Here is a 22,341-nt window from a genome sequence, read left to right on the forward strand (position 1 = left end):
ACCTTTCCCAGTGCTTGCTTCACCTGGAAACCAGAAAGCTTTTCCTCATTACTATCATTGTCCCGTGCTCTGAGGGCAGGGATTTTATCGTCTGCCCCTACTTCCCACCTCCTCCAACACTGAACTCCTCCCAGCAGTTGGTGAGGGGGTGGGGGTGGGGGAGAGATTGATTACTTAGGAGGCTGAGATATGAGAGGATCACTGTTCAAAGCTAGCCTAGGCAGAAAAGTTTAAGACTCATTTCAATTAACCTGCAAAAAGCTGGAAGTCCTCGGGAATCTTATCTCCAATTAACCACCAAAAGAAAAAGGAAGTAGAGCTGTGGCTTAAGTGATAGAGCACTAACTTGAGCAAAAACAGCTCAAGGACAGCGCCTAGGCCCTGAGTTCAAGCCCTAGTGCCAGCACAAAAAAATGATTTAAAAAATGAATGAATAAGTAAAATACAGACTTCTGGCTCAGCCCCTAGAGTTTCTAACTCTGGTAGGTCTAAGCAGGGGAAGGGAAGTAAGGATTGATATTTTTTTTTCTTTTTTTTTTTGCTGCCAGTCCTGGGGCTTGAACTCAGGGCCTGGGCACTGTCCCTGAGCTTCTCTTGTTCAAGGCTAGTACTCTACTACTTGAGCCACAGCACCATTTCTGGTTTTCTCTGTTTTATGTGGTACTGAGGAATCAAATCCTGGGCTTCATGCATGCAAGGCAAGCACTGTACCACTAAGCCATATTCCCAGCCTGAGAGAATTGCTCTTCTTAACCAGTCTACAGGTGCTGAACACTAGTTCCTTCACTGATAAAATGGGATGGGTATAGTCACAGTTCTGGGTTTTATGAGACAGTTGAGACAATGCAAATGAAAAACTCAACATCATGTGCACCCAGCAAGTACTCAATAAGCACTAGCTATCTCCTTGTAAGTGGACAGAAGACATGCCAACTAGGGGAAAGATGGACAGGAGCAGGGGTTGGAAAAGCTCCAGGCAGAAGAGCTAAGATCTAGCAGCCAGAGAGTGCCACTTGCACTGTGGAAGCAGCTAGGAGCCACACAAAGTCCTGGGCCTGGTTAGTGCCAGGACGGGGCCAGAGATTATTGCTAGCCCAGGTCTTGTGTGCTGGAGACTCAGCTGTTTGGCCAGACAAAGGTTTACTAGATTTAGCAAATTAAAAACAAAGGACCCCGTTAAATCTGAATTAAGATGAACTGGGAATCTATGTTGAGTAGAAGTATATCCCAAATATTGTATGGGAGTAACATACTAAAACATACTTGTTCTGTGTTTGACATGGTGCGTAGCTGTAGTAAAGTGATCACTTGAGGTCAGCCTGGGCTACCCAGTAAGACCCTGTTTCAAAGAGAAAGCTTGCCCCGCCCCCAAGTTTGCAGGGCGTTGCTGTCATGCAGAAGGGCTATCTGTAATGCTTCCCAGCTCACCTCTGACTGTTCTGCTCCCAACCTGACCTCTGTGAGATGGCAGCCAGACACGCTAAATGACTTTTGCTAAAGTAAGGACAACGGAGTGTCCAGTCACTCAGCCTCTCACTGCCCAGTCCTCTCTCTACACCTGGCTTTTATTATTATTTTTTATGTTTTTGCCATTCGATCTGCCCTTCCAAGCCAGATTTCCTTCTTGTTTCCTTCACTTCCTGCCCCTTCTCTGTGCATCCTACTTGCAGGAGCTATACATCCTCACATGTTGTGGGAGAAGTCTTTGATCAAGGGAAAAGCAAAACAAGCATGGATCCAAAGAGAACAAACCAGCTTCCTGGCCTGGAGCAGGAACCCAGAGGTACCAAGACCTGTCCCCTCCTCACTCCCCACTCCCCCTCTGTCTTCCAAGCCGGGAGGAAAGCCTGGCTGTGTGAGAAAGCTGGTCGCCGTGCGCCCTCTGCTGGCCAGGGGCGGCGTTGATCCTTCACTGCCCTTCCACGAAGGTCTCGGGTGGTGGGGATGAAGAAGAACCAAGCATTTGTTGTGAGGCACTGTATGGAGCGCTGGGGTGTTAGCGTGCGTGAACGTGAACTTGCTCTTGTGTCATTCAAGTACAACAAAACAGTAGACATTGGGAGTGCCGCTAGGCGGGAGGGGATGGAAAGAAAGAGAGAGATGGAGAGAGACAGGCAGAGACATGGAGAGAGAGATGGGGTTAAAGAGACAATATGACATTCATCAAGTAGTCAGCCAAGGGCTGGGAATGTGGCTTGGTGGTAGAGTGCTTGCCTAGCAGGCATGAAGCCCCGGGTTCGATTCCTCAGTACCTACCACACACATAGAAAAAGCCAGAAGTGGCGCTGTGGCTCAAGTGGTAGAGTGCTAGCCTGGAGCAAGAAGAAGTTCAGGGACAGTGCTCAGGCCCTGAGTTCAAGTCCCAGGACTGGCAAAAAAAAAAAAAGTCTTGCAAGCAAAAGTTAAATTACAACTCTGTGCACAGCAAAAAGTTAAATTACAACGATGTGCATATTTGACCCTAGGGACCCCATCGCAGACTGGGGGCTTAGGGGTGTCAGGAAAAGCTGCCCTCAGGACAGGAGCTTTGAACGCCATGAAACCCAGCCAAGGGCGCTCCTCTTTGACAAAGCAAGACTGGGGGAAAGCATTTGCCCCTGATCCCCGAGCGAGCTGGAAACAAAGCCAGGAAGACCTGGGTCGGCTCAGTTCCAAAGTCCCAGCTTTTGTCCCCCGGTTCCTGTAGGGAGGGACCGGTGGCGGGCCGAAGGGCGCGGGGCTGGGCCGGGCGTGGGGCGTGGGGTGGGGCGGTGTCTTGCGGGTCTGGCCCAGCCCCAGCCTCTGGAGGATAAAGGGCGCTCTTTGGAGAGGGGGCGGGCCGGAGGAGGGGTCTTTGGAGGTGGGGGTGGAGCCTGGGCGCGGGGTGGGCCGCGGAGGCCGCACCTGGCTGGTGGAAGGGGCGGAGCCGGAAGCAGCAGGTGGTTGGCACCCTGAAGACGCACACCCGTGGAGCCTGTGCTCACAGGTAGAGGCGGTGACTCCAGGTCCAGGAAGTCCGGTAGACAGATTCCCAGGTAGGGGCCCAGCCCAGGCCGGGGAAGAGATGCTTCTCTTCCATCCTGTCCATCTGTCCTGCCTCCTGATCTTTTTTCCTTTATGTGTGTGGGACGCCTGGGTTGGAGGGGCGGCCCTGGCTTCCTCTCTCTTTCTGGCACGTGGGCTCCCTCGGTCAGGAGCACTCGGGATCTGGAGGGAAGGTGTTGTCAAAACCTCCACGGGAGGTTGATCAAGACCAGCGTCACTTCGGGGGCCAGCCGTGTGACCTTGAGGAGGACGCCCTCTCTGGCAAGGTCTGTCAGGGCAAGGTCTGACCTTTACCCTGAGTGCCTGGAGGCTGAGGGCATGAATCCGTGTGCAGGAGCTGAGGTGGCACTTTCTGTCTGCCCCGGCAGGAGGAATATGGCTACTTGGGAACAGAGATCTAGCTCAGTGGTAGAGTTCTTGTCTAAGACCCTGGATTGGATCCCCAGGAAAAAGAAGAAGATGGAGGAGGAGGACAAGGAGCAGGAGGAGGAGAAATGCTCAGCCTTCTACTCCTTCCATCCTCTGTAAAGAGCCCACTCTTCTCCTGCCTATATCTGGGAGCTGAGAGCTCAGACCCAGGAAGCTTTCTCTGGCTTCCCTATGATAGAGGGTGGGAAGGCCTGCAGATGTTCCCAGGAGTAGGGTCTGCAGCTTGGGCGGGCTCCCTGCGAGGCCTGCCTAGAGCTACATACTCATCTTGCAAATTGTGGGACCACCGTTCTTCCAGGCCTTGAATACCAAGTCAGAGTGTCTAAACCGCCAACTGCACAAATGGGTCGCCCTATGGCAGGGATGTCAGAACCAGCCAGGGTGAAAGGGGCTGTGGTGAGAAAGAAAGAAAGAAAAAAGAAAGAAAGAAAGAAAGAAAGAAAGAAAGAAAGAAAGAAAGAGAAAGCTAGTGCTGAGTGACACATTTATTGCATGAATACAGATTTATCCAGATTATCTCATCATTACACATTCCTGATGTTATCCTCACTTCAGAGCTGAAACTATAAGACTCAGGGAGGTGAACCCTCTTGGCCATGATGCTCTTACCCATAATTCCCTGCTGCCATCCCCAATCGAGGCATCTGGTAATAAAAGCTTGGAGACAATTTGATTGTCACAAACTGGTTTGGGGGAGAGGAGGTGTTACCAGCATGTAATGGACAGAGAACGGGATACCGCTAAACATTCTACAGCGTATAGCTCCCCCACAACAAAGAATTCTCTGGCCCTGACCAGCTGTAATACTGAGCTTGAGAAGCTGTACTAGAGCAAGCAGGGTCTGCTGCCCTTCTTCCCAGTCCAGCTCTCCAGATAGCACAGACATGAGCCTTCAGCTGGCCAGACCTTTGCCCGTGCCCCTGCTGTGTGCCTCCCATGTTCACTCCTTTATTTCTGGAAGCTTCTGAGTCCTCTCTGCTTTTCCTGAGCTGCCACCAGATAGACACCTGTCCTTGTCAGTCTGTCTGTCTCCCTAGACCTAGAGTCACAGTATACACAGTAGGCCCCTTGCAGATAAAATAATTATTGAGACCAGGCTCAGGTGGCATACCCCTGTAATCCTAGCTACTCAGGGGCTGAGGTCTGAGGATTGATGATTGCGGTTCGAAGCCAGCCTAGGCAAGAAACACTGAGAGACTTTTATCCCCAATAAACTACTCAAAAAAGCCAGAAGTGGCACTGTGGCTCAAGCAGTAGAGTGCTTGCCCTGGGCAAAAAAAAAAAGAAATTCAGGGACAAAGCCCATGCCCAGAGTTCAAGCCCCAGGATTGGAAAAAAAAATTGAATTGGGGTGACAGGTTAGGGGTCCAAAGATTACTATCTTACTCTGTTTTCATTTTGGCTATTCAAACTGTACCTCCTAGGTACTGGAGGTACTGCTCAGGGAGCCAGGGCTGTGGTACTCCTAGGTACTCCTAGCACTGGATGTTTAATCCTGAAACCTTAGCTACTCAGGGGGCTGAGATCTGTAGATCGTGACTCAAAACCAGCCCAGACAGGAAAGTGTGTGAGACTTTTTGTGTGTATGTGTCTGTTGTGGGGCTTGAACTCAAGGCCAAGTGCTGTCCCTGAGCTTTTTTGCTCAAGGTTAGCATTCTACCACTTGAGCCACAGCTCAAGGCGTTGTTTTTGTGTTTTTTTTGTGTGTTTTTTTTTTTGGTGGTTAATTGGAGATAAGTGTCTCATAGAATTCTTGCCTGGACTGGCTTTGAACTTTGATCCTCAGATCTCAGCCTCTGGAGTAGCCAGGATGACAGGTGTGAGCCACTGATGCTCAGTCTGCCTGTGAGCTTTTCATCTCCAATGAATCACCAAAAAAGTCAAGAGCAGAGCTGCTGTTTAAGTGGTAGAGTGCTAACCTTGAGCACAAAAGCTCAAGGACAGCAATCAAGCCCCGAGTTCAAGTCCCAGTACACATATACACGCCCCCCATGGCCCCTGCTTATGAAGCTCTAATACATACCGAAGGAATCCAGTGAGTGGTCTGCTGCTGATGACATGTGGTTAGCAGCATTCCCTGATAAATGCTGTCTGTTGGAGTCCTGTCACTCAGGCTCTTGCAAGAGTAGGCTGTGGACTGTGAACACTGTGTCAGCTCTTCTCCAACACCAAATGGCACAGGCATTATATGGGGATCTTGTTAAAAATGTAGATGTGGACTCAAAAAGGTTGAAGTGGGTCCAAGGTTCCACATTTCCAACACACTCTTTGTGGTGCTGCTGCCAATGGCATATAAACCACATTGTGTGTGTGTGTGTGTGTGTGTGTGTGTGTGTGTGTGTGTGCATGCCAGTACTGAGCTTTTTTTGCTCCATCACTTGAGCCACACCTCCACTTCTAGCATTTTGCTGATTAATTGGAGATAGAGTCTCAAGGACTTTCCTGATCGGGCTACCAGGATTCTCAGAGCTCAGCCTCCTGAATTGCTTGGATTATAGGAGTGAGTCACGGGTGCCTGGCTTGGACCATCTTCTAAATGCAGTGCATCACAAAGCTGCACAGGGTGGCTGTAGATTGGGTTGCCTTCCTTCACTGCAGACAGCTGTGGTGTGGTCTAGAAGGAGCCTATGGGATGGCGTCAGGAGCCCTGAGTCATTACCTACCATACCATCTAAGCACTATGACCTTAATTGAGGTTGGGTAAGTCACTTATCCTTGGATATGTCACTTACCTTCTTTGAGAGATGATCTTGCATGTCTTCCCCAGGGTTCTGGGCAAGGGAGCTGATCCTGGTAGCCAGAGGGAAAGCAAGTCACTGGCCCAGCCAGCAAGGCAAGTGTGAGGAGCTGAAGCTGGTACAATGGGTACCATGCCAGCCTGGAGGTGGCTCTCATTCGAGCCCTGACTTTTCTCTGTGGCTACCACAGCCCTGGCTCCCTGAGCAGGAGAGCTGGAGGGACCGGTCTGGTTGGAGGGGAAGGAACAGTTCTGGCCAAAGGCCAGTTTGTAGCTCTGAAAGCCTACCAGCTGAAACCAAGGGCTGAAAACTGGGGCCTGCAGACCCGGAGAGCAGGCTGTCGGCCTGACCTGTGGGGTGGGGTCAGGACAGACATCCCCCACCTAGACAACTGAGAAAGAAGTTGAAGTGTGGGGTCCTCAGCCTTAGGCTATAGGCAAGACCCAGGCATTAAGTAGCTGCCTCAGGAATGTCCCTGAGCCAAGTCTTGGGGACTTGGGACGTCCTACCCCTGGCTTCCACAAATCAGCCACAATGGACCAGCAAGTCCCCTTCTAATTTCTAGAAACGGAAAGCAGTAAGGCAGCTCTACTTATTGCCCAGGTGGAAAAAACAAAACCTCCTCTCCCCACTTCCTTTAAGACTGTATTCATTACTCAGCAGGGAACTTGGGGCTGGTTTATCACAAGGCTACTATCCCATTGCCTACCTCCTCCTTTTTCCACAGTGGGCTTCTCTCACTGGCTTGGAATCCCAGGTCTTCTCCTTACCAAGGGTTAGGACCCTGAGCAAATCTCTCGACCTTTCTGAGCCCCTGCTGGCTCATGGGTAAACAGGAATAATAATAACACTGGCTCTGCCGGCCTTGCAGGGTTGTTGTGGAGATTAAATGATCATTAACATGCGTCATGGCATTTTGAGGCTCCTACACCCAGGTATTGTCTTACCCTGTGCTCTTATTTGTACAGATGTGGAGATCAGCAGCTGAAGAAGGAAGCCAGCTGTTCAAGAGTCCAGCGGCAGTTTGGTGGGTGAGCCAAGGCTAGACCACATCCATCTTGGGGAATCCCTTCTCTCTCTTTCCACGGCTCAGCTGCTGTGACTACACAGAGGCTCCCTGTCTGTAGCAGGACAAAACATAAGCCTGGACATCTGGTGGTCAGGCTGCCAACGCTCTCCACGGAGGAAGCCTTTGTGCCGGGTGGCAGTGCCCGTCTCTACCAGCACCAGCCATGAACTACGTGGGACAGCTGGCCGAGACGGTGGTTGGGACTGTGAAGGAGCTGTACCGGGGTCTCAACCCCGCCACACTGAGCGGAGGTATCGACGTACTGGTGGTAAAGCAGGCGGATGGCTCCTTTAGGTGCTCACCTTTCCACGTGCGCTTCGGCAAGCTGGGCGTCCTGAGGTCGAGAGAGAAGGTGGTAAGTGCAAGGTGGTCACTGCGAGTGGGCTTTCCAGGATAGGGCAGCGGTCAAGGACGAGTGGCTCACGCCTGTCATCCTTGCTACTTGAGATCCAAGGATTGGAGTGTGAGGTCAGCCCCGGTAGGAAACTCTGTGAGATTCTTTATCTCCACTTAACCAGCAAAAAAACCAGAAGTGGGTCTGTGGCTCAACTGGTAGAGCACCAGCCTTGAGCGAAAAAGCAAAGGGATAGAGAGACTAGGCCCTGGGTTCAAGGCCCTAGTTCCAACACACACACACACACACACACACACACACACACACACACACACACACACACCCCAAAACGATACAGTAGCCATGGCAGTCCAAGGCCAAGGAGAGGACTTAGCCTTCTAAATTGGTGGAGGAAGGGCTCTGTCTTCTGGACAAATTTATCTTCTTTACTGTACTCATTAACTTGGGGATGGTTTGGGGGTTCGGATGGGTCTGGAAGGATTTCCATATGTCCAGGGAAGAAGCGCAGTTGGGCAGCCACAGATGCTGTGGCCATGGGTTCTTGTGGCCATGCTGGGTTCTTGCTAAATCATGTTATATCTTCAAGATGATAACTCCACCCATAACCGTGGATGGGCTCCACCTGCCTGGTGGTGATGGTGTGGTGTGGGAGGGTAAATAGGAACTGTTGGTGCTGCCTCAGGCCACGTCTGTGGGGACTCTCCAAGGTTAACTTGCTGCCTATAATCCTAGCTACTCAGCAGTCTGAGATCTGAGGCTTGTGGTTCAAAGCCAGCCAGCACAGGCAAGAAGTCTGTGAGACTCTTATCTCTAATTAGCCACCAGAAAGCTGGAGATGGAGCTATGGCTCGAGTGGTAGAGCATAAGCTTTGTGAAAAAAAAAAAAAAAAAAGCTAAGGGAGGCTGGGAATGTGGCTTAGTGGTAGAGTGCTTGCCTAGTGTGCATGAAGCCCTGGGTTTGATTCTTCAATACCACAGTAACAGAAAAAGCCAGACGTGGCACTGTGGCTCAAGGAGTAGAGTGCTAGCCTTGAGCAAAAAAAAAGCCCAGGGACAGTGCCCAGGCCCTGAGTTCAAGCCCCATGACTGGCAAAATATAACAATCAAAACACCACCACCAACAACAACAAAAGCAAACAAACAAAACAAAACCAACACTGGAAAAAAATGGTTGGCTTCTCACCCTCAGTAAAGCCGCATGATCGTCACCAGGCTCAGGTGACCATGACAAAAACTAGGTAGAAGCAGCCAGTTCCACGTGTAAATGGCAGTAAAGTGATCCCAGATCCCCTCTTCACCTTGAGGCAACGGTGAACTTGCCAGAACCCTACTTGGGAAGTGTAACCTAGGGGAGGCAATGTACCTCAGAGATGAAGAGTTTGGGGCTATGGACTCAGATGTTTTGGGGCTCATAGACTCCCTTGCTATGAAACTACTTCCTCATAAAGGACTGAACACCCCCCTCCCCAGCCTCAGTTTCCTCATCTATAAAATGGACATAATGATAGAAGCCACAGCCGAGGGTGTCTGTGAAGATTGGACAAGATGATGCACACATACACACACAGCACTGGACACGTGCCCCATGAGTGCCGGGCTCGCTCTACTTCCCCTCTGCTTGGGGGGGGGAAGGGGCTTGTCCACCCCTTCCTGTGTGGTCCTTTATCGCTCTCACGTGGGAGCGATGGCCACAGGTAGCCTCGGTAGCGTGTGGTTGCAGGGTGCCCCAAACTCGCCAAGAAAGACATGGATGCGTGGGTCCCTGGAGAAGCCTCATGGGCGTTCTGATTTATTCAAATGAGGGGCCAAGAGATATACCCCAAAGGCGGGCACAGGAGAGGGGCCCCTGATTGGTCACAAGGGCTGTCCCTCAAGTGATGTCAGGGGACTTCCTTTGTGGGCGGAGGCCCAGCCCCCCCAAGGGTTGGGTTCTGGGGTCCCCGGTCATCAGACACGTGCTCGACCCCCAGGGGCGGGGGCTTCTCTTCCTGTTAAAGGCGGAAGGGGAGGGGACAGGCTAGAGCCAGCTGTGGCCTATTAAAGGCACAGCTGTCCCCAACACATGAGTGGTTCTTTCTCACCATTGTCCACACAGTCAGCAGCCTGGAGTCTGGGATGAAGCCCATAAAACAGGTCATGCTCCTGGTTTGTGGGTGTGGGAAAGAGAGGAACATGGAAGCCGGAAGTTGGCTAGCTGAGTTTTGGGGAGAGGTAGTTCCAGCCAGAGCAGAGATTGGGGGAGCAAGGAGTGACATTCCCAGTGGCCTGGAGCATGGGCATGAGGGACTAGGGTGCTGCCCACATGACCCTGCTTGCCTCCTGCACTTCAGGTGGACATCGAGATCAACGGGGAGCCTGTGGACTTACACATGAAGCTGGGGGACAGTGGGGAGGCCTTCTTTGTCCAGGAGCTAGAGAGCGACGAGGTGAGTTACCATTGGCTTGCGCCTTCCCCCATCCCTTCCTTCCAGTGTCTTGGAGTTTGTCAGGGATGCTCTTCTCCAAAGCTCCCAGTGGGCAGAAATTGGGTGCAGAAGTTCAGCTGGCAACCTCATGATAGGCCTGTTGCTGGAGACCAGAGAGAGGAGCTAGCTTGGTCTGACCCACATCCCAGGAAGTTTAGGAAGGTCTCTGAAGCTGGGTGCTCGTGGGTCACGCCTGTAATCCTAGCGACTCAGGAGGCTGAGATCTGAGGATCACGGTTCAAAGCCAGCCTGGGCAGGAAAGTCCGTGAGCCTCTTACCTCCAGTTAACCCCCAGAAAACCAGAAGTGGAGCTGTGGCTCAAAATGACAGAGTGCTAGCCTTGAGCAAAAGAGCCCAGGCCCTGAGTTCTAGGTCCATGACTAATGAGAGAGAGAGAGAGACAGAGATAGAGACAGAGACAAACAGAGAGAGAGGGAGAGAGAGAGAGAGAAAGAGGAGAGAGAGAGAAAGAAGAGAGAGAGAGAGAGAGAGAGGCACCAGAGCAGTGAGGATACCTTCCTTGAACAGCTCAGAGAGGATCAGGGTAATGAGAAATGGTCAGGACACTGTTAGCATAAGGTCTGGCTTGTTTGGGTTTGCTATTGACTTTTGTAGTCAGAACACAAGAAGAGGCAGAGCCCAGCACAAGCCAAGCAAGAGCTTAAACTGCCTGAACTTGACAAACTTTAAGTGAGCTCCTACTATATAATTAGACACTATGCAGCAGACTCAGACAAGAGTGACCCTTGCCTTCAAAGAAAGGTCCAGACCAGTCTGGGAGACAGGAGTAACTTGGTCACTGCAGCAAAGGCTCTGGAGCTGTGGTCAGGGCAAGCTTCCTGGAGAAGGTGGTATCCAGCTGGGTCTTAAAGAAGAAGCAGGTGCCCACTGCACCGCGGGCAAAGGAGCTGATGAAAGGCAAGGCCCATGTTTCTGCCCAGTTCTCCGGATGTCGGGTGGTTTCCTGGGGCTTCTCTGCCTCTTTGGGGGAGCTCTGTGGCCAGTGGTGGCCACCATAACTGCAAGGCCATGATGCCACCATCTCTGTTCATCCTCCACATCTGCTCCTGACCCCAAATTAGCTCAGTGCTGGCTCTGGGCCTCAGGTGGGGCTCAGGAGGAGCGGGTATAAGGCGACTCTCTCCTCCCCCCCAGCCTGAGGCCTCAGCACTGCCTTCCTCCCCATCTGTCCCACAGGAGGATGTGCCTGCTCGCCTCTGTACCTCACCCATCCCCTGGGGGGGACTGTCTGGTGGCCCCTCGGACTCTCAGCTGGGCACAGCCAGCGAGCCCGAGGGTCTCGTCATCACAGGGCGGAGGAAGAGGCGACGCAGGAGGAAGCCCAAGCGCAAGGAGGGCACAGTCACCACCGATTCCAGTTCTGAGGAGCTGGAGGCGGTCCCAGAGAGTGAGCCCTCCTCACAGGAAAAGCCGAAGCCCGAGTCCCCAAGGTGGGTAGAAACCAGGTGGATGTTGGGAAGGTAGGGGGCACCAACCCGGGCTCCAGGGGCTGTTTCCTCTGCAGGTGCTGTGTGACTCTGGGAAAGGGCCTTGACCTTTCTGGGCTTTAGTTGCTTCACACACACACACACACACACCCCACCAACCCCTAATGTCCAGGCTGTGGTACCTGGGGCACCTGCTCCATCAGTGAGCATTTTCCTGTGGTCCTTTGGCAGTGTCCAGGTGGAAGGGACAGCCTCACCACAGCCCAAAGACATCTACCCTTACTCGGATGGCGAGTGGCCCCTCCAGCCCAGGTAAGCGCTCAGGTGGGCCGCAGAACAGTGTTGCAGACTCAAGTTGAGTGTTCCCAGTGTACATCTATGGATGACGAGTGACTTAGAGAACTCACTGAAGGTGTTTACTGGCCATTTGCACTTCTCCTGTGTGAAATGATCGAGTCTTTTGACAATAGAAAAAACATTGGGGTCAGGCACTGGTGGCTCACACCTGTAATCCTAGCTACTCAGGAGGCTGAGATCTGAGGATCGTGGTTCAAAGCCAGCTCAGGCAGAAAGGACCTTGTAAGACTCTTTAACCACTTTTAACCATTCAAAAGTCAGAAGTAGAGCTGTGGCTCAAAGTGGTAGAGCACTAGCCTTGAGCAAAAGAGCTCAGGGACAGGGCCCAGGCCCTGAATTCAAGCCCCATAAAAATCCCCCCCTAAAAAAAATAATGGAGGGGGGAGGCATGATAGCACTTGAACCTATTTTTTTTAATTCTAGTAAAGCCCATTTACCATTAAATTGGCCATTATAACCAATTCAAAGAATCAATTTCAGTCCATTTCCATTGCTGTGCAACTGTCACTACCATTTATTTAGTTCTAGAACTTTTTACCACCTGAAAGGAATGAATTCCTGTGCCCACGATGTAGTTACAGCTTTCCCTTCCTTTTGTTAAAAAACAACAAAACAAAACTGGATTGCCTTGTTATTGCTGATTTGCTGGAGCTCTTTATATATGTATATACTCCTTCTAGCTTTGTATAGTCCACACAGGTGTAACATGTGTTGTGCCTATTTTCCTCCCAGGATGGGCTGGGTGGCTGGGAGTGGCAGCTCACCAGGGGAATCTCTGAGAACTTGTTCTATGCAGCCTCTCATCAGATGGGTTCATGTCCCCTAAGAGTGACTCAGAGCTGGAGCTGAGGACCCCTGAGGCCAGTCCCCTGAGAGCGGAGTCCCACATGCAGTGGGCCTGGGGGAGGCTCCCTAAGGTGAGTTCCTCCTCAGTCTCCGCCTTCCGGGGCCCTCTGCACCCCTCCTCCCCCCACCCATAGGTCAGGATTGTCAAGATGGTGCTCAGGCCACCTTCCTAGAGGCTTTGTGGGCACGGAGGGCTGGCTCTGCCCCAGCCCACATCTTCCCATATCTGTTTCAAGGTGGCCAAAGCAGAGCGGCCAGAATCCTTGATGGTTCCTGACAGTGGCGGCGGCGGGGTAACTTCTCCTCTTCCAGGGAGACCCAGCACCTCTTCCTCTGTGGCTGTGGACCCTTCGGAACCCCCAATCCTGCAGACACAGTCTAGTGCTAACCAGCTTCGGCCTGATGTGGAATCCCACTGGAAGGAGGCTTTAGGGGGTCCCCCTCTCCCTATCCTAGTGAGCGAAGAAGCCAGCACTCAGAGCTCCGGAGGTACTGCCCTCTCTCCTGCCACCAAATCATGGAGTTGGGCTACACTGGAGGGCCCCACTCCCTCTGGGAAGCCAGAGGCCCCCAAGGGGAAAGGTGAGTGATAGCTGGGAGCCCCCCCTTTCACCACTTCCCTTAACCTCAGGTTATCCTTTGGGCCAGCTCTGGAACTTCACATGTTTTGAGCACCTGCTGTATGCCAGGCATTGTGCTTGGCTCCAGTGCTCGTGAGCCATGGGGGAGACGAATGTCACCTGCACTAACAAGAAAATGCATGATACAGGCCAGGACATGATATACCCAGGACAGAGCAATTGGTTAGAATGGAGACGATTTATGTCATATGGTCAGGAAAGGCCTCTCTAGGTGGGTAATATGGATGCAGAAAACCAAGATTCATATCTCAAGCTGGGTGTCTGTGGCCCACACCTCGTTACTCAGGAGGCTAAGATCTGAAGATTAAGGTTCAAAGCCAGTTTGGGCAGACAAATCTGACTCTTATCTCCAAGGGCTAGAGGTGGAATTGTGGCTCAAGTGGTAAAGCGCCAGCCTTGAGTGAAAAAACTAAACCTCAGCACTAGTCCCTGTCTGAAACCAGGAAAAAATAAAAGATCCAGGCCTCACCAGATGGGAGAGAATACTAGGCATAGAGAAGTGCAAAGCGGGAGAAAGATTTCATACCCAGGAACTGATACCCAGGTGGCTGATAAATTAAGATCAAAGAAACATTTAAAGTTCACCAGTCTGTCACTCGAACCCCATCTTGAGTGGCCCCTGCAGCCACACAAATACCACTGTGGCAGACCTGAAAGGGTTTTGACATTGCCCAAAAGTCTGTCTGGCAACCTTGCCTTAGGGCATCCAGAGGAAGAAGCCACAAGCTGCTCACACCATGGAACATGTGCTCAATCTATGAGTGTCCCCTCCTCCTCCTCCTTCAGGCTCCATGAAGAGAAGCCAGCACCTGGGCCCCAGTGACATCTACCTGGATGATTTGCCCTCCTTGGACTCTGAAAATGCAGCCCTTTACTTCCCCCAGAGGTGCCTGGGCTCTGGGATTGGGGGGTCAGGGGCCTAGGAGGAGTATGGGGGGTGGGGGGGTATCTAGGTCACCTTTCCTTGTATTTATCTCCCTGATGGCCTCTTTTTCCGCAGTGATTATGGGCTGGGGACTAGGAGGTGGAGTGAACCCACCAACCAAAAACTCCTGGGGAACCCCAACCCTGAACACATGCCAGAATCTCTCCAAGACTCCGTGGACATGATAGCACTGTCCCTCTGTGGTGGCCTAGCTGACAACAGGGACATCTCTCTGGGTATGTTTAACCATGACCCAAGATGGGGTCAGAGGAGAACAGGGGAGACAACCCTCCTCCCCTTTTAGGGAGCAGGTGAAGGCAGGGGAGACTTGTAAGAGCGAGGCACAGGCAGTATGAAGCTAGGCTGGGCTCCACAGCCGTTTTCTGACCTGTGGAGCCCATTCCAATCATCAGGGGCTAGGCAGTCCCGGTCCCCATGAAGCACATGCTTGATTCTAAGCCTTGACTTATCCTGTGGTTCCTGGAGTGGGGTCAAGTGCAAATGTCAGAGATAAGGAGGAACCTTACCAGGTGAAAGAACCAACCACGCTGAATGCTGGTGGCTTGTGCTTGTAATCTTGGCTACTCAGGAAGCTTAGATCTGAGGATCACAGTTCGAAGCCAGCCCAGGGCAGGAAAGTCCATGAGGCCCTTATCTCCAGTTAATAACAGAAAAAGCCAGAAATGGTGCTGTGGCTCAAGTGGTAGAATGTTAGCCTTGAGTAAAAGGAGCTTAGGGATAGTGCCCAGGCCCAGAGGTCAAGCACCAGGACTAGCAGGGCAAAAAGAGAAAGAAAGAACGAACCAAAAGGAGGTATGTGGGAGAATATGGGGAACCCCAAGTTCCGTGAAGGCGGTGGATCACATCGGGTATCCTACCCTTACCCCTCCCTCTCTGCCTGTGTCCAGAGAAGTTCAACCAGCACACCGTCTCCTATCAGGACCTCACCAAAAACCCTGGGCTCCTGGATGACCCAAATCTGGTGGTGAAAATCAATGAGAAGTGAGTAGCAGTCTGGGGCTGCTGGCAGGCTGAGTGATTTCCTCTCCACGACCCCACAGCTGCTACAGCCTTGGCACCCCATTCTGTCTCTCCAGGTACTACAACTGGGCTGTGGCTGCCCCCATGATCCTCTCCTTGCAAGCCTTCCAGAAGAACTTGCCCAAGGTAATGGTTAGAACATTCAGGGGCCATAGGCTTGGGGTCTGGAGGGCCTTGGAAAGGAAGTAGAGGGTAAGCAGTGGTGTGGCCACTGGCTGTAAGAGGCCCTGTGCAGGCTGGGAATGTGGCATAGTGTAGAGTGCTTGCCTAGCATACATGATGCCCTGGCTTCCTCCTCAGGAAATGGCCAGAAGTGGTGCTGTGGCTTAAGTGGTAAAGTACTAGCCTTGAGCAAAAAGAAACTCAGGGACAGAGCCCAGGCCTTGGGCTCAAGCCCTAGGAATGGAAAAAAAGGCACTTTGGGAAAGGAGGCAGAAAGGTACCTGAAGCCCTGATTGTCCTTGTGTGGTTTCTTGACAGTAGCTCAGGAACTCAGAACAAATCAGAAAGGGGCTACACATCCAATGCATGCTTAAACTGGAACAAATCTTCGCCAGGAGGAGTTTGAATCTGAAAGATGAGGTCCCACCCTTCCCCTTCTCCTATAACTGCCCCTCCAGGCTTGGATGGGGTGGGTATCTGCCCCATTGGTATGCACACATCTGTTGTTGAGTACCTATGATGTGCCAGGCCCAAGTTGAGAACAGTCATAAACCAAATAGAAACTGTCCACATGAGCAATATTCACCTAAATGAGTATTAAATTCAACCAAGTGCTGGAAAGGAGTGGTCCAGGGTGCTGGGAGCCTATCACAGGGGTCTGCTGAAAGAACATCCAATGCGTAGGTTGGAGGCTGAGTGGCCCTGGGCGGGACAAGGCAGAGCATGTGATGATGCCCGGTGGTGGAAAGGGACTCAGAACTCTTCATTCCGTCCCAACATCTGCCTGGCCCTCCCAGCCCTCTTCCCTTCTCTCAGAGGACAATGCCTTCTTAGAGTGCCAGCCCATGAGTGCACCTGCCCTCTCTGTCCCTCAGGGAGCTGCCCAGGGTGCCACCCTGGCCTGAGTCATTTTTGCCTTAGGCTTGCTCAAAGAGCATTACCAACCAGATGTTGACAGCTGGCTATCAAGGGAGCTGGTGGCTTCCTTGAGTAGCACCTGGTTCTGTCATCTGGCTGGCTATGAGCCAGAGCTAGGAACCACAGCCTATGGGAAGAAGAGAGTCACCCCCTTACTTGACTCTCTTCACCTTACCCACCCAGGCCCTTGGTGGCCCCTGAGGGACCTCCAAAAGCCTGTTCCCAGTGCCAGGGGTCACCTCGTTGATCCACTCCTATATCATGTCTCCCAGGTGGGCCATGGCTTGGGCTCCATTTGGAGTTACCTAGCACATATCTAATCAGCATTTTCCACCAGCTTGGGGTGCCCTAATCAGACCGTGATGGGAACATATGGAGAGGGAGGTGGTTCATGCGATAGGCTCACTGGCCTAACAAGGTTGCCTGTGTGTGCCTTGGAGGTTGGCAGGTATCTGGGGATGCCGCGTGGTAGCATGTGTGAGCGCATGCATGCTTTTCCTCAGCCTGCAAGTGTTGACAACGATGTTGCTCTAGGGTTAGCCGAGACTCTGTGTTTATGGGGGGGGGGGGGTCCCTAAGGTCAAGTAAAGTAGGTTTGTGGTGCGCAGAAAGAACTTCCATGGCTTTCATCTGCCCACAGAGCACCGTGGACAAGCTGGAGAAAGAGAAGATGCCCCGGAAGGGTGGGCGGTGGTGGTTTTCCTGGCGTCGCAGGGACTTCCCAGCGGAGGAGGTGTGTGGTCATGGTCATGGACCAGAACCCACACAGCGCAGGAGGTGGGGTTCACTTATGGGTGTTCTTCCCACAGCGCAGTGTCCAGAGGGAGAAAGCCACAGCCAGAGAGCGGCAGGGGTGAGTGGGACCTGCCAGTGGGCTATGTTCTGCAGCTGGAGCCTGGGAGGCTCTCCCTGGAGGGGGAGGGGCAGAGGCCACGCCCCCTGCTCACCATGGTTCTGGGGCACTCTGCAAACTGCTTTTTTCCTGAGAAATGTGCGCCCCCCGCCATTTTTCTCATCAGAAAATAGGCCTATGGACATACTATATGTCCCTCAGCCAGGAAATCGCAAAGCTGAAACAGGCACTCAGTATCCTGGCCCAAATGAGGGGTTGCTGTGTTAAGCAGGACAAAGTCTCTCTCCCCTCCCTTCCCCTCTACTCGCTCAGCTTGGTCTCTCTCCCTTTCTCACCTCTGAGGTGATCCAGCTGTCAGAGGTTGGGCACAAGGTGACCTAGGATGGGTTGATGCCAAAGCAAGGGGAACTGGGAATAAGCTCCAAGCTGACTTCCAGGTATTAAAGAAAAAAAAAAAATTCCAGAACAGGCCCTGCATCTGGCTGTGAAGGTTCACCAGGGCTGGGCAGCCTGGACCCTGGACCTCCACCCCCAACCCCTGCCTTGCTCACACCCAACCCAGGGCGGGGGGGGGGGGGGGCACTGGTAGCCAGCACCTAGAGAGAGAGAGAGATAGCCTGTGCAATGACAAGAGTCAGGCTGTTCATGCCTGCAGCCAAGGGTCAGCCCCTACGTCATACGAAGAGCCTTTGCCTGGGAGAGGTGGCCTGAACAATGGTGCTGCCCACAGAGAGAAGACTGAAGCTCTGAGCAGCGATGATGAAGCCCCAGACAGCCCTGTGATCCTTGAGGTCCCCGCCCTGCCATCCTCCACTCCAGCCTTCATTCCTACCTACAAGAAGTCCCTCCGCCTCTCTTCTGATCAGATTGTAAGCATATGTGTGTGTGTATATATGGAGGAGGTGGGACTGTCTTACTCAGAGACTAAGTCCGGGAGCTAACTGTCCCTGAGTCCCTCTGGACTTAGTTGAGACACAGGTCACTGAAGGCCAGGATCCATCTCCGGGCAGGGTTCCTGATGGCTTTTGTTTGAATGCCTCCAGGGGCAGGAGCTCACTTCTCTACCTGCCAGCTCATTTCTCTGTCTGTCTGATCCTGTGAGTGGAAATATGTTCTGTCATATCTACCTGCACAAAACTGGCTGGTTCTGGGTTGACCCTTGTAAATGACACTCAAGGAATCAATGCTGGTCACAGCCCCTTAGACTTGGGCAACCCCAGTGCTTTGTGTCATGTGTTCCCTGAGCTCTGTCACTGATGGAGTCTGTTGTAATAACACACTTTCTTCCTAAGAAGGGAGAGGTAGCCAGGAGGGTCCAACCAGACTTGTACAAAGCAACTGTCATCTGTCTGGTACCCTGGGGCTTGTATCCACTTCAGGGTGAGCCAGAGCATAGAGGTCACCATCCTCCTGTCCCACTCAGGGACAGACATCTCTTTATGAGGATGATGAGCTGGGCAGCCCAGCCCAGAAAGAGGCTCCCTGTGAAGACCCAACTGGAAGAAAATCTCATTTTGCAGTGAGGTGTCTCCATGCTAAGAGAAACCCCAGCTTTGGGGCTGACCTAGAAAGCTGAGCAGGGAGTCACAGACGTGGCCTGTCTGGTATTCATCTCTAAGGGGAGTAGGGGAGGTCAGGGCTCCCAGGCCCAGTGCTTTGCAGAGCATCTGACCAGCAGGGCCTCTTCTGCTTACGTGGATGTGTGTGGGTATGCACATATGTCTGTCTACCAGACCATTCAGGAAGGGTCTCTAGCTTGGAGGAGGAAGAGAACCAGAGGCCTTTGGAGATCAAAAGCCATGGTTGTAGAGGGGGTGGACAATGCCTGGCCCTAGTAGATCACGATACCTCCTCCTCTGGCTCCAGCGGTGCCTGAACCTGCAGGAAGGTGCCAATGACGTGGTCTTTAGCGTGACCACCCAGTACCAGGGCACCTGCCGCTGCAAAGCCACCATCTACCTGTGGAAATGGGACGACAAGGTGGTCATCTCTGACATTGATGGCACCATCACCAAGTGAGCTCCAGCTGATCTTGGGGAGGGCAAGGAGAACTTGGAAAATGCTTCCCTATGACCTTGGTGGGGCTGGGGTGGGGAGCAGTGTGGTTGTCCCTTCCTTTCTGGTGGGCCTTCCTGGGGACATGAGACCCATGTAGGATAGCCTAAATGACTCTTCCTCCCTGGCTATAGGTCAGATGCACTGGGCCACATTCTGCCCCAGCTGGGGAAAGACTGGACACACCAGGGTATCACTAGTCTCTACCATAAAATCCACCTGTGAGTGATGGGCTGGGGCTGGAGCAAGACTTTTAGTCGGAGGGAGGAAGGAACAAATGCCTTTAGGCCATTCTGACCTCTGCCCTGGAAAGCCAGGCTTGGGGACCTGAGGGGCTCGGGAGAAGCAGGCTGGCAGGTCTATAGAGCAGCGATGCCTTTTTTCCTGTTCCTCTGTGTTCCTATGAGCTGCCTAACCCTGTTGACTCTGGCTAGGGGAAGCTGTCCTCCATTCTGGCCCACTGGGCCTAACCATTTTCCCTAAGTCCCCTGTCTGGGCAAAGTCCTCTCTGTCTGGGTTTGAAGGTCAGGGTTCAAGAGCTGGATTAGGCAAGTGGAAGTGGGTAGGAGGTAGAGTACGTCTGACTAAACTCCTATAATTCTGTGCCATCCTGTACCCATCCAGAAATGGGTACAAGTTCCTGTACTGTTCAGCAAGAGCCATTGGCATGGCCGACCTCACCAAGGGGTACCTGCAGTGGGTGAGCGAGGGCGGCTGCGGCCTCCCCAAGGGCCCCATCCTGCTGTCTCCCAGCAGCCTCTTCTCTGCCCTCCACAGGTAACTGACCTTCACCAGGCCACAGTCCCTTGGGGTTCGGGGTGGGCACACTGCACGCCCAGCCCAAGCCTGGCATTCGTTCACTCCTGGGTAGCAGTTGGGACTAAGACAGGTCTGGTGTCATCTGACCTAGCCACTCTCTCTGGTTTCTGCCCCTTCTTGACCCCTTTCCCTGCCCGCGGCCATGGCTGTCTCAGGGAGGTAATTGAGAAGAAGCCAGAGGTGTTCAAAGTTGCCTGTTTGAGTGACATCCAGGAGCTGTTTCTGCCCCATGGAAAACCCTTCTATGCTGCATTTGGGAACAGGCCCAATGTGAGTGCACCCGCTCCCTGTGTGTGTACCCCTCCTCTCCCCCACCCTCAGCAGCCTCAGTGCCACTGACCTAGCCCTCTTGTTCCCCACAGGATGTCTTTGCCTACCAGCAGGTGGGACTACCCAAGTCCCGCATCTTCACAGTCAACCCTCGGGGAGAACTCAGCCAGGAACTCATAAAGAACCACAAATCCACGTGAGGCCACGTATCACCCATGTCCCAACCTCTCCCCAGACTCCCCATTTCACCTCTTCCCCTGGAAAGATCCTGAGTGGATGCTGAGGTCCCCAGCTGCAGGGGTAAACTGGTCTGGCGCTCGGGTGGTCAGTGCTGCTCCGTTCTGCCCCCAGGTACGAGCGGCTTGGCGAGGTGGTTGAGCTCCTCTTCCCACCTTTGGTTCGTGGTCCCAGCATAGACCTGGCCAACCCTGAGTTCAGCAACTTCTGCTACTGGCGGGAGCCACTGCCTGCTGTCGACTTCGATGCCTTGGCCTGAGCCTGACCCGTCTGCTCCTCCCTGGACTGGGCCAGGACAGATTGGGAATCTGGGAGGATTAGGGGGTTGGAAACCAGGCCCCAGGGACCTCTTCCTCCTCTCTAAGCCACGGGCCTCCACATTCCTCTTACCTGTAGCAATCAAAGGTCTGTCACCTAGGCCCTTACAGTGCTCTCTCTGCACCCTGGAGCCCTCTCTCTATTCCTGTTAGAGTGAAGAGAGAGGCCCACCGAGGCCTGGAGGAAGAGGTGTTAGCAGCTGCAGAAGGCAACTGTCCCCTCTTCTCCTTTTCCGGAAGCCTAGACTGTACCCTCTAAAGCCAGGGTCTTATCTGGCCCTCTCCTTGCCCGCCTAGCTCCTGAGCCAGGCATTAGTGCTTCTCTTTGCTGGTATCCTGATATCTCAGGCCCAAGCCTGGATATGCCAGGCCACCTTTCACATCAGTGCAGGGGACCAGGGGCCATGTAAAGGCTCAGGGGAAATGGCCCCAGGTTTTCACATCCCCTCTTGACCACTGCTACAATCCTGATGTCTGCCAACTGTCCTGCCCAAACTTCTGCTGGTCAGTTCAGTGCTCATCTATAGAGTGAGCTGGGTTTTTTTTTTTTGTTGTTGTTGTTTTTTTGCCAGTCCTGGGGCCTGAACTCAGGGCCTGGGCACTGTCCTTTAGCTTCTTTTGCTCAGGGCTAGCACTCTACCACCTGAGCCACAGTGCCCGTTCTGGTTTGTTCTGTGGTGTTTAGGAATCAAACTCAGGGCTTCATGTATGCTAGGTTAGCACTCTAGCACTAAGCTACATTCCCAGCCCAGTGAGCTCTTGTCCCAGGCTCTGCAGGGTGTAGGATGACAACTCCAGCAGCCTTCCCTCCCCAACTGCTGTTAGGAAGAAAGCACCTTTAGACTGTCTGAAAGCTTTAATCCGGAACCTGCTGTCCAACAGTGTTGTGCCAGAGTGGAGGTCACAGCACTAAAATGTCCAGAAGTCAGAAGGCAGGGCTGCAAGGAACCTTGAGACAGCACAGGTGAGAACTGTGGAGAGACGCGATGCCGAATGCCTCAGCAGAGTCAGCGGAGTCTCTGGGAACAGTGCAGGCTGGAGGAATACTTGCGTTTTCCACTTGTCCTTGGAAGGTTCTGTACCTGAACCCCTTCTCCTCCAGCTATGGCCTCCTTCTCAGGGTCTAGCCTCCTCCTAGCCTTGAAATACATTGAAGCTTCTCTTGGCAGAGAGGTACTGACCTGAGGCTAAAGGTTTTCCCGTGTGTGTGTGTGTGTGTGTGTGTGTGTGTGTGTGTGTGTGGTATGTACGCACGCACACATGCACACATCAGTGCTGGGGCTTGAACTCAGGGCTTGGGCACTATCCCTTTGCTGTTTCACTCAAGGCTAGCACTCTACCCCTTGAGCCACGGCTTCGTTTCCAGCTTTTT

At 52.8% G+C, this 22,341-nt stretch overlaps 1 protein-coding gene across 2 annotated transcripts; it reads left to right on the forward strand.

Moving 5' to 3' along the window:
• Positions 1-7,233: 7,233 nt before the first annotated feature.
• Positions 7,234-21,159, forward strand: Lpin3 (lipin 3). 2 transcript variants are annotated; one of them, XM_048349343.1, is made up of 19 exons: positions 7,234-7,615; positions 9,946-10,041; positions 11,278-11,531; positions 11,760-11,840; positions 12,682-12,802; positions 12,968-13,313; positions 14,159-14,258; positions 14,373-14,533; positions 15,206-15,299; positions 15,395-15,464; positions 17,059-17,151; positions 17,228-17,271; positions 18,002-18,140; positions 19,138-19,286; positions 19,461-19,547; positions 19,951-20,103; positions 20,301-20,415; positions 20,508-20,611; positions 20,767-21,159. In XM_048349343.1, exons 1-19 carry the CDS (start codon positions 7,424-7,426, stop codon positions 20,909-20,911), a joined length of 2,544 nt encoding a protein of 847 aa, XP_048205300.1. In that variant the 5' UTR covers positions 7,234-7,423; the 3' UTR covers positions 20,912-21,159. The 2 variants fall into 2 exon arrangements, with proteins under 2 accessions (XP_048205300.1, XP_048205301.1); XM_048349344.1 differs by lacking the exon at positions 17,059-17,151.
• Positions 21,160-22,341: the final 1,182 nt, after the last annotated feature.

This window comes from Perognathus longimembris, chromosome 6, assembly GCF_023159225.1.
Source record: "Perognathus longimembris pacificus isolate PPM17 chromosome 6, ASM2315922v1, whole genome shotgun sequence".
Lineage (NCBI taxonomy): Eukaryota > Metazoa > Chordata > Mammalia > Rodentia > Heteromyidae > Perognathus > Perognathus longimembris.

Bases quoted from the DNA above. Each gene is read 5' to 3' on its own strand.
- Lpin3 (XM_048349343.1), top strand. From the start codon at position 7,424: ATGAACTACGTGGGACAGCTGGCCGAGACGGTGGTTGGGACTGTGAAG. The intron at 15,465-17,058 runs GTAATGGTTAGA...ATCTGCCCACAG, and splicing joins TCCAGAAGAACTTGCCCAAG to AGCACCGTGGACAAGCTGGA. The intron at 17,152-17,227 runs GTGTGTGGTCAT...TTCTTCCCACAG, and splicing joins GGGACTTCCCAGCGGAGGAG to CGCAGTGTCCAGAGGGAGAA.